The sequence below is a fragment of the Anticarsia gemmatalis genome, chromosome 20 (assembly GCF_050436995.1).
Source record: "Anticarsia gemmatalis isolate Benzon Research Colony breed Stoneville strain chromosome 20, ilAntGemm2 primary, whole genome shotgun sequence".
Taxonomy (NCBI): domain Eukaryota; kingdom Metazoa; phylum Arthropoda; class Insecta; order Lepidoptera; family Erebidae; genus Anticarsia; species Anticarsia gemmatalis.
The window spans coordinates 8730804-8747403 of NC_134764.1; the positions used below are offsets into that span (position 1 = coordinate 8730804).

The 16600-nt window shown below is 36.6% G+C and overlaps 1 protein-coding gene across 1 annotated transcript; it reads left to right on the forward strand.

The window, feature by feature from the left end:
- Positions 1–3525: 3525 nt before the first annotated feature.
- kz (putative ATP-dependent RNA helicase kurz) lies at positions 3526–15954 on the forward strand. The gene is made up of 19 exons (XM_076127783.1): positions 3526–3690; positions 4171–4353; positions 4666–4843; positions 5219–5680; positions 5999–6214; positions 6752–6993; positions 7614–7760; positions 8195–8341; positions 8820–8985; positions 9476–9695; positions 10270–10498; positions 10654–10779; positions 11273–11413; positions 11834–11989; positions 12435–12630; positions 13703–13927; positions 14433–14574; positions 14911–15113; positions 15811–15954. The coding sequence occupies exons 1-19, from the start codon at positions 3616–3618 to the stop codon at positions 15885–15887; spliced, it is 3531 nt and encodes a 1176-aa protein (XP_075983898.1). The 5' UTR covers positions 3526–3615; the 3' UTR covers positions 15888–15954.
- The last annotated feature ends 646 nt before the right edge of the window (positions 15955–16600 follow it).

The window sequence follows — 16600 nt, forward strand, 5'->3', positions numbered from 1 at the left end:
TTGTAAGTATGTTTGTAAAAGTCCCCGCGACACAAGAGCAATTCTTGCGGGAGTTGTAACAAAAAATGAAAAAAATGCATGCCTGACTATTTCATTACGATAAGTATATAGACACACAGATTAGATACGTGTGTCTATTACGTCTAGGTACATGTATCTGGTACATCAAATAAGATAGTATTAAGGATTAAGGCAATCAAAAGGATTTAATAAAGAACTAACATTTTTGTGTAATTTGCTGAGTTTTCTTTACAAATTGGTAGTATGAAGCTGAAGAGTTTGTTTGTTTGTTTGAACGCGCTAATCTCAGGAACTACTGATTCGAATTTAAAAATTATTTTTGTGATGAATAGACCATTTATCGAGGAAGGCTTTAGGCTGTAGGTATAATATCACGCAGCAACTATAAGGAGCGGAGTAGCAACGAAAAATGTTACAAAAACGGGGAAAATTATGACCCATTCTCTCTTATGTGACGCAAGCGAAGTTGCGCGGGTCAGCTAGTTTATTTTATAAGATGACGCTCGTGTAAGGATTACGTACCTAGGTTCGGTATTGCAATGGGTGGGAGGGATATGATCCCGCGATCGCAGGTTGGATACCACAGCTTTGGGCAATTGAGCTTCTGATTACCAGTATTACTAACTACATAATTGTTTTACTCTATAACAATATGAATATTATATTACAAATTATGAAGGTATTCACAGCGGCATGCTTACGTCTTTTTCAGTCAGTTTCTGTAAGGCCCTAGGCACGGAGATCAGGCTAATCAATGCCTTTTCTATTTACTACCTATTTAATGAATGACGACGTAACCTTAACTCAAGACCTTCAGAGGTAGGTATATTAATATTTAATACGATAACACAAAAATCCCCTGAAATTGATGGTCAAGATGACCTTCTTAGTATAACTAATCCTTAAACAGCAGGTAAATACCTAAAGAATTCTTAATTTTATTTTTATTAAAGGAAGATTACTTTCTAATATTCTTTATCAAGAACTCCGAAAAGAAGGATGTACCTACATATTCCAACCTAGACCCAAAACACCGTGGGAATTGAACCGACATGCCTCGCGGTATGATCAATTTCAACCACTGAGCCTAAGAATAAGCCTAGCACATATTTATCAAGGTTAAAGAAAATGTTTTCAAAAGCAATTACCAAGTAAGAGGAATATGTATTTTCGATTAAAACACAACATTCACATAAATTACATTTTATTACACTTAAAACTAATCAGGTATAATCAATGTTTGATCACAGAACACACAGACAGGGTGCTCAATATCTAAATCCGTTCTTGCAATGGTCCCGCAGCCCTTACATACTAAATAATCGTCACTTTCAATCGGTGTTAAACTTAACATGCAATGCATGTTCAAATGACCGCTTTTACACGAAAAACCTTCAGTAATTAAATCGTCACAACATTGACAAACATAGTCAAATTTCTCCACCATATTTAACATAGTTTCATTTAAAATAGCCACTGTAGATGTATGCTTTGAACAGTATTTTAAGTATTTCATACAACCGTTGAATGTTTCTGATTCTATACGGCTAAGTTCTTTGTCCTTTTCGTATTTTTGGTATAAAGTATTTATAACTGATTGTGCATGTAGTAGTAATATCTTTTCTTTGACTGTCTCTAATGATAATTCGGGTAGAGTAATTTTAGAACAAATTTTCGCAGATTTTTTCGTGTTTATAAAGAAAACTAAGATTATTAAATAGATTTTTAGTTTATAAATATCATTTGATGCTTCTGAGTATAAGTTACTAATGTCTATTTCGGACATCGTCTTGGTCTTACAAATGCTGTACCGCAAAGGTTCAATACAATCCCAATAGTTAGTCAGCTTTCTTGATTCATTGTCAAGTAATGTACGCATTAAAGAATTTAATTTAGTTTCCGTACTGAGAAATAACAACTCTATTTTGAAAATCTCTTTTCTACATAGCACTCGTCTATCTACCACTTCTAAAACACAAATCGTACCATTACTAGAAAAGCCAAGACTATACAGTTCATATGTAGGATAAGAATCTTTGAGCATCACCGGGGTTAAATTTACACTAACGTTATTGCCCTCAACATTTATGTTGATTTTAAATATTTGGACGTTTAATGTACCTAAATAATAGCCATCTATGGCACTAGTAATTACTGTTATTCTATAATCATTAATATTATTGACATATTGTGATGAGACTTTACAATCACTGTCTAACACTTGGACTACAAAATGTCTGTTTTTGCTGTAGAATAGAACAAGCTGATCATTTATTACAGTATAATGTAAATGTGACGCAATCATTCGGTCCTTGTATTCCCATATGACATGAGACTTAATTAACTGAAATACTTCATTTTTTATTTCAATTTCAAGAGCATTTACTTGTCCTAGACAATCGGCACAAATTAACAAAAAAGTTGTCTCTGTTTTCAGTATCCACAACATATTCATTATTTCAGACATTTCAGATTGTATGTTTTTACTCAGTAATTGAACTTCAATGTTGCTAAACACTTTCCAAAATAATATGACACCATTTTTCTGAGCAGTGACAAAATAACATGATTTGTCTTCATTTAGTGATGGCGCCCAACAAATTGATGATGTTTCTACAATATATGTTGCTTCCTTCAACTCCTCGAAGTTTTGAGGAGTCTTCTTGTACTCCAAACCTTCTTGTATAAACGGAGACAGACTGAGAACACTATTGCAGCTGTAATAATTTTGTTGCATAAAAAATTCAACACCACCAATGTTATTCAAAATAGCAATAACACTCTTATTCTCGATAAAATGTCTCGGAGACCACTGAGACATACATACACTGGTCATTTCTTGTGTAATGCCCCTATTATGAGGCCAAAATGAAGGGTCGATGACCATTTCAGTATAATCATAGTTTTTCATTTCTGAGAAAATAAATTTACTTTCGCATAGTTCCGATGCCGGGCTGTCTTTTGGGGACGGTATGGAGAACTCCACCAAGTCTAAATGTTTTTCCAGGCACGCCAAATTGTAGGAGTACTCAAAGAAATTCATGCCTTTGTCGGTACGAACGTTTATAACCGAATCGTGCCATGATAAATAAAGTCCGTCATTTTTGGCTATAGGAATAGTCCGTTTTGTTATTTCATAAAAAGTATCTAGACTCATTTTTGTAAACTTGAGCTGTTTATTATTTTATCATTTCACAAATCACACACATAAACACATGGTTATGACAGTGACAGAGGTGAAATTTTACTGTGATACTCGGATAGTTTACAAAGCATGTTATTCAAGATTTATTTTCCGCAGTTTAGGCATCCACTGCTGATTTATTTCAAACAATAAAATCGACCGAAGTTTTTGTAAATAATTGTAATAAGCAAACACTCAAGTAATTTTATAAATCTGTATGTACGCAATCAAATTTTCAAAGAACCGTCAGTCCTAAAAATACTAGATTTCAAAAGTTTAAAGTAACAAATGTCAAAACAAAAATTGACATTACTGTCAAAAACACGTTGAGATGTTGTGGTTGTATTTAACAAATTAAATTCCGTAAAAGAAACATATAGATGCATTAAAATTTGTAATAACTGCTAAAAATGGGTAAATCGCGGTATAACGCAAAAGCTCGGCAAGTTGTAAAGACAAATATCGATAACACGCAGACGAGTGAGGTGAGAAACTTTACAAACATGTTTTGTTGTTATAAAAAGCACATTTTTTATCTATTATACTTTTATTTTGGGATCTTATGTGTTTAGTATTACTTAGTTTCCTTATTAATCGCACATCGGCTAGTTAGATATAAGATTTTAAATGAATTTCATTTCAAAATACTATGCATGTATAACCTCTACATTGAGTTAATATTAAGCTCTGATTGAAATATTACAGTTCAAAATGTAATGAGCTATCGCTAGAAAACTGCAGTATTAATTATATTTTAATACCATAAAGTAGAACCTTGTTTATCATCCATCTAGCTTTTCATCTCAGTTGAAAGCCGTCTTCCAGTCTCACTTATCGCAGTTGACTACCAGTATTTTATATGCAGCGACTACCTATCGAATTTCCAAAACCAGGTTACCTTGGTTTTAAAACAATACCCTATGAACAAATGAGACAAAAGTAATTTTATTTATTATTTTTTGTAGATACAATTAGAATTCTCCACCAATGAATATGGAGCAAGTGACACTAGTAACCTGCTGGCTCTGCCTTCTAAGAAGAGGGAGACAAAAGTGGTCAAAGAGAAGAAGGAGAAGACAAGGTTCTTGTCCAAAGCACAGAGGAAACGCTTAGAGAAGATTGTTGAGAAGAAAAAGAAGAAAGAAAATGTGAGTACTATTTGGTGTATAAAATTGCATAATGCCATCTGAATAAGTTGGCAGGGATTGTAGCATGTGGTATATTTTTAGTTCATACAAAGAAAAAAGTGATTTTTTCCCAGCATAAACAGAGATCAAATAGTCAGAAATGAAATTGATATGTTTCTGCATGGCTAAACCCCAAGCAGATTTATATATCTGAAATGGTAACTTTAGTTATTAATTTAGTTACTTTTTAATGTATATCTCAGAGTACTCTCATTATTTTTGCAATGCAATGAAATTATCTAGTAATACTGGTCACCTTTCTGTTATTTTCAGCGTGCATCTCTCTTAGAATCTCTGTCGCAAGTTCAAGCCACACCAGATGAGGTCAGGCATATGACTGCAATATCTGCAGTTCAAACTATTGGACTTCGGAAGCTAAATGAGTTTAATTTAGAACTACCAGCACAAGAGGCAGCTGACAATGGGGATAAGAAGTTTAGTAGTATCGCTGGTACGTTCTTTTTTAATCTTTGTGTAGAAATACATATTCTAAGTTATTCACTCTATGGATCACCTTTGCTTAAAGCAGATTCTCCCTAGGAATCCTTCCTAGAAATATATTATTTATACTTCTTCTTGTGTATGCGGTAAAAAGAAGAAAGTTTTTGTTTTTCCTGTACATAATATTATCCTGTAAATAGACATATGTGATAAATCAAAGATATGTGACAGATATTTAATGAAAGGATCTCCTTTTTATAATAGCATACTAGTCACTTTATTGTAAAAATACTAATTACATTCTTAAGAAGTCAGTAATCTCATAATATTTTTCTCATATCATTTCAATCTCATAATTACTTTAGTACTAAAAAATCTGTTGCAGGTGCAAAAAAGCGACTCCGCCTGCTAAAACTGGACAATGCAGATAAATTGAAAAAGAAGAAATATGACCCTAATGTTGTTGGACTAGAAGAGTCTTCAGAAGACAGTACAGAATCAGAGAGTGATCATGATGATGATGATGAACCAGAAATTGTTAATGAAAATTCAACTTTAACTACTGACAATAAGGTCGAAAATACGATAGCAGATGTACCTACTAAAGTCGATGACGTCATCATTGTGGAACAAAATGACAAGGAAAAAAAGAAAAATAAGAAAAAAGATGTTGTTCAAGTAAAAGAAGAAAAGAAGCCAGTATTAAAAATTCCTACTGTCAATATAGATGTGAAAAGAGACCCTAAGATACAGGTGGCAAGGTTGAAATTACCGATTCTGGGTGAAGAACAGAGAATCATGGAGTTGATCAATGAGAATGAGTTTTTGATTATTGCTGGTGAAACAGGTAATTTAGTTTTTGTGAATGTCATTTCTTTTATCTACTCCAATTATTTATATACTGCTGATAGAGAGGTTTCAGGTTTGTTTGATTTCACGTGTCAGGCAAAGTCCTAATGAATTTTTCGAATTCGCATTAGAATATTCTAAATCTGGAGTTAGTTAAACGTTTATGGAAATAGGCTCGCCTTCTGTTATATGAGACTAACCTTATTAATGGAGAAACACAGGTGTATGTCATGTTGTTCTGCCTACACATAGAGGTTATAGGCGTGATGTATTATATTATAAGTATTTATAACTAGACTTCTCTTATTTTCCACAGGTAGTGGTAAAACCACCCAAATACCCCAGTTCCTCTACGAAGCAGGGTACGCAGAAAATAAAATGATAGCAGTGACAGAACCTCGTAGAGTGGCAACAGTAGCTATGGCTGCCCGAGTGGGGTATGAACTGGGTTTGAGCAGCAAGGAGGTGTCTTATTTGATGAGGTTTGAAGGAAATGCTGGTAAACAGACCAAGATTAAGTTTATGACTGATGGTAAGACATTTTAAAATTGTTGTACATATTTGAACGATAAGAGGTAATATAATTTTGACCTTATATGACTTGTATATTACCCAAGCTAATAAATGAATATGTTAAGCAAACTTTAGCATGGTCATCCTATGCATTACTGGCCGATTTAACACTTCCAGTGCCCTAGTCTATTAACTTGTTGATTTTGAAAATCAAGTGAGTTGTTTGGCAGCTAAAGTGTTAAGTGTTGGTATGAATAAACGAAAGGACACCGTAGCGGTTACGTCTCCGTCACCCACATTCCTCCCCTAGGATACTTGTTGATGTTTTGCCTTCAGTACTGTAACTTGTTGCTATATTCAGACATGCAAATCTAAACAGCGCGCATTATCTTCGAATTAAGCTATATGCAGCTTATCATTTAACGATAGTTTTAATTCTAAAAAAGTCTTTGGACAATTTCAACAACTATAACCCTAAAATGACGTAGCAAAATATAGAAATGTAGGAAGATTAATGCGCTTGTGTGTATAAGTAATACATTCTTTACCATTTCAGGTGTATTGCTCAAAGAGATCCAATCCGACTTCCTACTAAGCAAGTACTCGGTGGTGATAGTGGACGAGGCGCACGAGCGCAGCGTGTACACGGACATCGTGCTGGGGCTGCTGTCGCGGGTCGTGCCGCTGCGCCGGCGCCGCGGCGCGCCGCTCACTCTGCTCGTCATGTCCGCCACGCTGCGGGTGCAGGACTTCACCGAGAATACTACCCTGTTTAAACAACCACCGCCGGTTATTAAGGTGAAAAATGTACCTTTACGAAATATAATGCTCTAGGCTCTTATTAACGACCTTTTAGGAGCTTACTATACTTTTGAGGCCTGATATCCATACGGATATATGCAATACTAGCTTTTACCTGCGACTTCGTCCGCCACCTGAATTTTCCCATGGGAATGCGTCATTTTCCCGGAGTTAAAAGTAGCCTCTCGGGTATCAAAATATCTCCATACTAAATTTCATGCAAATTGGATCAGTAGTTTAGGCGTGATTGAGTTACAGACTGACAGAGTTTCTTTGACATTTATAATATTAATAATAATAAAGATAATTAATATAGATTGTCAATATTTTAAGTTTAGTTGAAAGGTCATGAAAATCGCATTGAAAGTGTTATAGGCATGTTGAAACTCGTTTGACCGATAATCTTAAACAGTAGTTTACATGTTGCTTGTATATCTTGCAGTTATTTTACTCACAAACATTTAAAGTCAACCTATTATTGAAGTAATACTTTTAACAACAACAACAACAATAATAAAAATGTTTTTAAGGTCTTGGAACTTGTCAGTTTGACCCTTTTAACACAAGCAATAATATTGTAAAGTAATTCGTACTAAAGGTGATTTTTCTCATTACAGATAGACTCGCGTCAGTTCCCAGTGACGATACACTTCAACAAACGAACATACAGTGATTATTTGAAAGAGGCGTATAAGAAAGCTGTCAAAATACACACGAGGCTACCCGAGGGTGGAATACTTATATTTGTTACGGGACAACAAGAGGTAAGACTTTTTTTATTAATAGTGTATACTCGATATGCACGTATACGGGTGTATACGTTCGTGCATGTATGTTTAAAACATCTTCTTATAATGAACGCAGAATGTGACTTTATCGTGAACAGTAACGTTTACGCGTGTTTTACACAAAGACTGTAAGGGAATTGAACAGTAAACAAATTTGGTTGTATTAGACATTGTAATTGGATAAACTTAACGTTGACGAATAATTTTAGTTCGAAGGTTCAATCGAACAGATTAAGTAGCCTATAATAAGGTTGTGAGTCAGTATTTTTCTAAGTTCTATGCAACGACAACAACAAATTAACATAGGTTCTTCTTTAATTTTTAAAAAGTTTATGAAAGTCTTTTTTTACCAATGACTTGATACAAGGACTTTTCATTAACGTTATGTTAATTCTACTGTTCTTTCTCAGGTAAACTATCTAGTACGTAAGCTAAGAGCAGCATTCCCGTACCGTAAAGATGTGGACTACTCCAAGATGATCACTAAGAAGAAGGTGACTGATGCTGATGTGGCTTTAGACTCCGAACCTGATGATATTGAATCTGATGATGATGAGGTAAGGCATTGACCTGTTTTAAATGCTTATGACAGTGTTTGTGATCAATCTTTCCGTTTTTCTAAACGTAAAACAGATTTCCCGCGACATTTTTTCATATATGTTCTATTCATGAACTTAATGAACAATGGTCGTGGGGACTTTTATAAAAGACAGATACAGCCGAAGGCTAAAAAAATAAGTTTTTTCTACAAATATTTTCTTCGCGTGATTTTGAACTAATGGCCTTTTAACGTAGAAGTGACGTGGAGTTCTATTGTTGCACTCGTACTAATTAGTAAATGATTTGCTGGTTAAGCATCCAGTGGCGCGCACAATCTATAGATGGGTAGCAGTTTATTGGCATTTCATATAAGCTTCGTTGGATAATATATTATATATAAAAGTATATATATAAAAGTAATTTCCGGTTTTTCTTTTTAAAAGTCTTGTTGTAAAAGTATATAAAAATGGCTGTTTTTTTACTTGTATATTTCAGGTGGAAAAAGAAATGAAACGCGCCCGCAAAGCTCGTCGGTTGGCTAAGCAGAAGTCTAAAACATTACCTAAGATCAATCTGGATGATTACGACATGCCGGAAGATGATGGACAGGCAGATCTTGTCGGTGATGATGATGATAGCGAAGGACATCTTAGTGATTCAGGTAGGGGTTTCACTGCTGAAACTTTTAATTATTGGGATAATGTATGGCCTGATTTAAGATGTTCAGTTATTAACTAGTTTGGCTGACTTTTTGGCACAAAAGCGACTGCTGTGAAGAGGACATAAAAAGCTGTTCTTATTTCTGCACAGGAATTTTCAGTGATGGCTTGGGATAAGGAAAGAAGGTAAGGAGTTCCTATAGGTCATAGGAATCCCTCATTCGAACAGCACATAAAACTATAATTTCTTTGCTTAACTTATTTCCGACTATGCGGTGTCATTGCGATACTATTACCCAAGTGGGTAAATGAGTGATATCTTGGCAACTTAATCGTCATTTTTTTGGACAAATGTTTGGACTGTCGATCACATGGATAGTAAGCTACTATAGCCTACTTTCCAAGATATATTGCTATACTATTAAAGTAATTGATACATCCAACTATCCACACTAAAGTCAGCTTACCTTTAACAATATTTGTATCCCACAGATACCGAAGAAGACGCATTAACAGCATCAATAAAATCCTGTCGCCAGCCTCTCTGGGTCCTCCCACTATACTCCATGCTGAACTCATCGAAACAGGCCCGAGTGTTCGACGCCCCGCCCGCCGGCTGTAGACTGTGTGTGGTGAGCACGGATGTGGCCGAGACCTCGCTCACGATACCCGCTGTTAGATATGTCGTTGATACTGGCAAGAAGAAGATGCGGTGAGTGTGCACTTGCTACTAATTAAAAACTAAAATCAAAATCAAATCTATTAATTTAGGTCAAATGCTGACACTTATGATAGTCAATGATACAGAGCGTGGATTTACCGCCAGTTCGGTAGGGCCAATGAGAAGAGCTAAAATTCGATACTTAACTCCTAAAGAACCGCTTAGCAACCGCCGTGTACGCATATTTAGTTATTCGCTTAATCTCCAAGAAATCCTTTTCTGTCATAATTCCTGTAATAATCATGCTAACATGCTCTAAGGCTAAGAGCATGCTAGGTAAGTACACTGCCACGCATGCGGACACGTGAGCATGCGTGCGTATCATTATGAAAACGAAACGTATTTCCTAAAATATAATCAACTAGCTTTCGCCCGCAGCTTTGCCTCTCATCGGTAAGGGCTTTCAAAAATTTTCTCTTTGTACTCTTCTATACTTCCTAGGGATTTCATACCAAATTTCAACTTCCTATGTTCAGTACTTTCGGCTGAGCGTTGTCAATCAGCTATTCAGTCACGTAACGGAAGAGTTCTATACATATTGATTGTAACATATTTTTTATTACAGGGTATACGACCATGTAACCGGCGCAAGCGCATGGCGCATCGTCTGGACATCACAAGCATCGGCCGAACAACGTGCGGGTCGCGCGGGCCGAGTGAGTGCGGGCCACGCGTACCGTCTGTACAGCAGCGCCGTGTTTCAACACGAATGTCCTGAGCAGTACCCGCCCGATGTGTGCCGGAGACCCGTCGACGATCTCGTGCTCACTATGAAGTGTATGGGCATTGAGAAGGTACTATACAAATACGACATGATGACGTCACAATGTTGTATTTTCTACACAAATCATGTTTTTACACATTAAATAAAGTATAGCTGATTTTCCTGATAATCTCCCTACTAAGAAACCCTATAAAATCTTAAATTCCTTTAATTCCTTGTTTTTAGGTGGTGAACTTCCCATTCCCGACGGCCCCTGATAGAATGCAGATACGTTTAGCCGAGAAGAGACTTGAAGTGCTCGGAATATTGGAGAAGCCTGAATACAAGACCAAAAGAAAAGATGATGAAGAGGTACTTTTTTATACATGATTCGTTGTTGATAAGTTCGGTTTCCACGGCGAGTGGAATGGACCCGCTATGGCTTGTTTTAAACATATCACAGCTACACCACGTTATAGTAATATTATTAAATCTAAATATATAAAACTTAGGCCCCTCGCCCACGGCGACTTTTTGTAGCGATGCATTCGCAATGCGCGTAGCATCGATAAAGACGCTACGCTCTGTATGCTCTGTATGCCCTCGCCCACGGGCTCAGATTCAGTTATACAAACGCGATTCAGTTACGGCACAAAAATAGCCAATAACCGTAGCGCCGCGTGTGGCGGGTTCGAATCCTACCCGGGACAAATATTTGTGTGATGAGCACGAGTATTTGTTCTGAGCCTGGTTGTTAATGTATCTATAATATATACAAATTATACAAGCTCTACTTAGTTTGGAATCATGACCGTGTGTGAGTTGTCCTAAAATATGAAAAAAAAAAAATGTTTTTGTTCCACAGATACTAAAAGTAACACCACTAGGTAAAGCGGTGTCAGCCTTCCCGCTTCTACCTCGCTACGGCAAGATGTTGGCGTTGAGTCATCAGCAGAATTTACTGGCTTATACCATTGCTCTAGTATCAGCTCTCACCGTTCCTGAGGTATTGTATGAAAGAATATTGGCAGTTTAAATAAATATAGAGATTTTCTATATTGCGTTAGATTGTTGTTTGTTTTTCTTTATATGTACTGATGATAGGACTCTTTCTTGTATCATACCATTTTTATTTTTTATTAAAACTTTTGCTTTCACAAAAATATCCATATTCAAGATATTGGTTAAACAGATCAATGAAATTCACAAAAAATAAATAGTTTACCCTCTTACTACCAGACTGACTTTAGATTTTAGTAACTAAAGCTAACCCAAGCGGAATCCAAACTACAAAAGACCAATAGCCCTTTACTCGAATCGGGAATCAAACCCAGGATCTCTTTACAACAGTCGCATAGACTACCGACCGCGCCACAGAGGCCGTTTATAAATCTCCCAGGTTTAAATTTATTGTTTTTTCTTGTAGGTGATGTCAGGTAAACCGGACAGTTGGCCGGCGACCGGCCACGCGTTGCTACTGGGAGATCTCGGTGTGTTACTGAGAGCGGTCGGCGCAGCGGAATACGCACATGTTAAAGGCGAAGAAGAATTGTTCTGTGCTAAATATGGACTTAGAGAAAAGGTATTGTGGTTTTGTATGAGGTACTTATAAGATATGGAATAAATTATGAAATATCTTCAAAAGCGAAATTGAATGAGGGGTCCCTAAATTGTTTTTACTGCTTTTGCAATCTTTTTTTTTCATTTAGGTACATTAATATTTAACTTTCAAATTAAACTGTGTTATATAAAAGGTTAATTTACAATTGGAAAAAAGTAAATAATGTTCCCCGACCCGCACTTGGCCAGCGTGAGGGACTCAAGGCCTAACCCCACCCCTTCGTTTGGGAGGAGACCTTTGCCCTGCAATGGGACAGAAATAGGTTACTTATTAAAAAAAATGTTCTAGGTTTTTATGTTATGTACTTTCAAAACTGGAAGACTCCCATTCTAAAAAAACAATTTCTATCTTCTATCGATCTATCTTCTCACCCACAAAACAATCTAACTTACAATATCCTTTACAGGCAATCAAAGAAATCCGCAAACTGCGTAAACAGTTAACATCAGAGATAAACCTAAGCGTGGCGGGCGTGGACGTGTCAGTAGACCCTGAGATGAAGCCGCCGGATGATAACCAGGCTCGTCTATTGAGGCAGCTAGTGTTGAGCGGGCTGGGAGACCAGGTCGGGAAGAAAATTGCGCTTGAAGAGGTTAAGGAAGGTGAGTAGACGGAAAAGACCGTGAAGATTAGTAGACCTGGAAGTGACGGGTGTCGGGTAGTGTTATAGTGTATTTTGTCCACTTAATAGCTGTGTAAGGTATCGTAAAAAGACCGACCAGAGAAATAACTGGTTTAGATGCTTTAGTTTCAGTTTTTACTAATTGAAAAGCATGAAGAATGAGTTGAATTAAATTAATCATTACACTAAAATATATAAATTAAGTAGATCGTATAGAAGATAGTATTAAAGCCTCGGTCCACTTGCATAGTAGACCGAATAGATTTTGATGAAAATAAGTAGTGCGTACCTGTATAGCGGGCTGGCCGAAATTCGTCCGGGTATAGTACAATTTTATCCCGTTTATTCCGTTCCTATGGGAGTTTTAATCCCATCTATATACCAGACCCATACAAACCTTGTCCCGACCATTACAATCACATTAAAAAACATTATCTTATTTGGTTTAGATGTTGAAAAGTTATGCACGTACAAACATTCTGTGATTTATTTTTATTTATATAGACAACTAACTGACCCGCGCAACTTCGCTTGCGTCACATAAGAGAGAATGGGTCAGAATTTTCCATGTTTTTGTAACACTTTTTACTGTTAGGTACTCTGCTCCTATTGGTCGTAGCGTGATGATATAAAGTATGCTTTTATTTCACGAAAAATATTCTCAAAATTATTTATATCTCTTAGTATAACGAAGTCGCGCTAAGGCATATCCGCCATTAAAACAGTTGCCATGGCAACGGAACTTTGTTAATTCAATGTCATTATAATATTGATATTTCGCGACTTCGTTGAATTTTCTGAATTTTCCCGGGAAATGTGTTATTTTCCCGGGGTAAAAAGTAGCCTATGTCCTTTCTCGGGTATCAAAATATCTCCATGCCAAATTTCATGCAAATTGGTTCAGTAGTTTAGACGTGATTGAGTAGCAGACAGACAGACAGACAGACAGACAGACAGACAGACAGACAGACAGACAGACAGACAGACAGACAGACAGACAGACAGAGTTACTTTCGCATTTATAATATTAGTATGGATTTATTTTTACCCAGGTGAAGACAAACGCAAATTCAAATACGCATACCACTGCGGTGAACTCGAGGAGCCAGTTCATCTCCACTCGGAGTCTATTCTTCGTAAAGTCATACCAGAATGGGTAGTGTTTCAAGAGCTGTACGAGACCGGCGCAGAAGAACGACGGAAGATGGTGATGAGGAATGTAACCGCTATAGAACCTGAGTGGCTGCCGGTGTATGTACCACAGTTGTGTAATTTAGGTATGTATTAAATTAGTTCGTTTTGATGTAGCTATTTAATTATACATTAGAATTCGCGGCATTCGGTATCATGTGTCGATTTTCCATGTTACCGGCTTTTAAAAGGGTCAGACAATAAACCCGATACATATTACTGTGTATTACGTATAGTTCTGACCTCTAAAACAATAATCAACGCCAGTGCAGCCGGTTAGTTTGAATAAAACTGTCATATCCATATATCAGTCTGAAGGGAAATATTGGAAGTTCTCTATTTTTCACGCCGATTTAAACATAATGACTGTTTTATTTATCACTAAACACGTAATGAAATGCAAGGCCCGTTGTTGTCTCGATTAATTATTTTTCAAAATATGCATAACTTATAATAAAACTTAAAAAAAACATACGGAGTAGGTACCTACTTAGATACCATTTAAAAAAACTTCGTTGAAAGCAGTGCAAGAATATAAGCGTAGATACGATTAAGTACCAAATTAATGCCTACGTGTTACCTACCTTTTAGGTGATCCCCTATCGGATCCTCCGCCAAGGTTTGACGAGAAGTCGGGCAGAGTCAAGTGTCACTTCAAAGGTACTTTCGGCAAAGCTGGCTGGGAACTACCTATGACTGAAGTCGACTTCCCTGATAAGATTGAAAGATACAGGTATGTGAGATAGAATAAAATGAATATTTTATTAAATGTAATAGTACATAGGCGCAAAATGAAGTTAATTGCACAACTTTAGTAAAGCTGCAAAATACTAAAATAGCAAAAAACAACTTTTAATATTCAACCTAGAAAGTATGCGCTTTTCCCGTCTATATTAAAGTTAGTACCTATTGATAGCGAAAATATTTTTCAGTTTAAGATCGTAAAATATGGCTTCCATTATCACCTTATTATGATGACTAACAGTTATCATTAAAATGACCTTTTTTGCAAAGACAATAAACCAAAACCTTAATAAAATTGTTCTATAACTTAACTTTCTTCCTCCAGATGGTTCGCCCGCTTCCTCCTAGAGGGCGCTGTGTTCCCTAAGTTAAAGAAATACACGAACTCCCTGTTATCCCCTCCATCCACTATGGTGAAGAGCTGGTCTAAACTGCAGCCAAGAACTGAGATCTTGTTGAAGGCACTGATAGCCAACAGAGCGGGGACTAGGCAGGCGTTGAGAGAAATATGGGAACAGCAGAGTCAATGTAAGTATAATGTGATACTAGGTTATACCTGAAGATGCCCATGATTTTGAAAATAGTAGGCGCCCATAGCCAGTTGTACTCACCAGTCGGTATACGATCTGTGGGTTAAGCAACCTTGGCGCGGTCATTCCATAGATGGGTGACCGCATAGTGGTATTTCAATTGGGCGTCTCCGTGCTTCGGAGGGCACGTAAAAAGTCGGTCCCGGATGTTATCAATTAAGATAACAGTCGTTAAGCATGTCAAAGGCCTTCGGGCGGCTTGAACAACTTTGACGCTAGGTTGACCACTAACCATACGATAAGAAGAAGAAGAAGAAGAAAATAGTACCCTATGTATGTTTTTATGTTACCTGTAAATTTGTAAAATTTTGTAACTAATCAGTAAACAAACGGTAATCAAACAATATTGGGTAGAGTGTGGCGCAGTGGTTAAGGTCGCCACGCCGCTACCATTGCGTCAAGAGGGTTCGATTCCCACACGGAACATTTATTATTTGTGTGATCCACAAATAGTTGTTTCGGGATGAACTTTGTGTCCGTTTTTAAAAATTCCCGCAACACAAGAGCAATTATTATTAATGTGGGAGTAGTAGTTTAAAAAAATGTACTGCAGTAAATTAGTCTCTTGTAAGATATTAGAAGTTAATTTTATTTCGTTTTCTTAGATGTCCCTTTTACAATTTTATTTGTTACAGATCTTCTTGACGAATATCTCAAGTGGGTGCCTGAATCAGCCCACAACGAAGTCACATTGTCATGGCCGCCATTATAGACTTAAGATGTATTGATGCTTGATATGTTACTGTAAATACTGTAAATAAAGTGAATTTGAAGTTATTGGACTGTATTTGTTTTTTTTTATCACGAAATAAGTTTCTATGTGTTTTTTGATAAAATTCGATGTGTTTTTTTAACAGTTCCGTGGGGTGTAAGGTTACTATTGCGCATTGTACATGCGATATAATGTGTCCAGTAATTGAAATCGCTGCAGGGAATGCTTGTTTTCTGAAAAATTATAATAAAATTCGCCTATCTCTTAGCAACGATAGTTTATACAGAATGGCTATTAGGAGTCAAAAAACCAATCAATTTAGGTATCACGCTCTTTAAAAAAAGTCGGACCGTTTGGCATTAGAGCTCGGTGCAATGGTAATAGTTTGACGTCCACCTTAAAACATTGCACCATATTGCAGTAGTTTTTAAGTATTATACGTACTTACACCAATTTACCAGCGCGTGACGACATTGAAGTGCCTACAAACTTAAAATCAATAGTTTTCTTTACTCCGTTCTGCGCTACTGGTCGTTAAGTTAATGAGTTCAGATTCAAGGTGCCTTTTTATTTCATGTTCGTGACATCGTAGTAAATTAGATGTTGGCTACATTTTTTAATGTTACATTATTGTAGAAGTGTTTACTGATAGGATAGTTTGTGAACGAAAAGGCATTGGAAACGCGGCAAATGTATGTGTGATCAGCAAATTG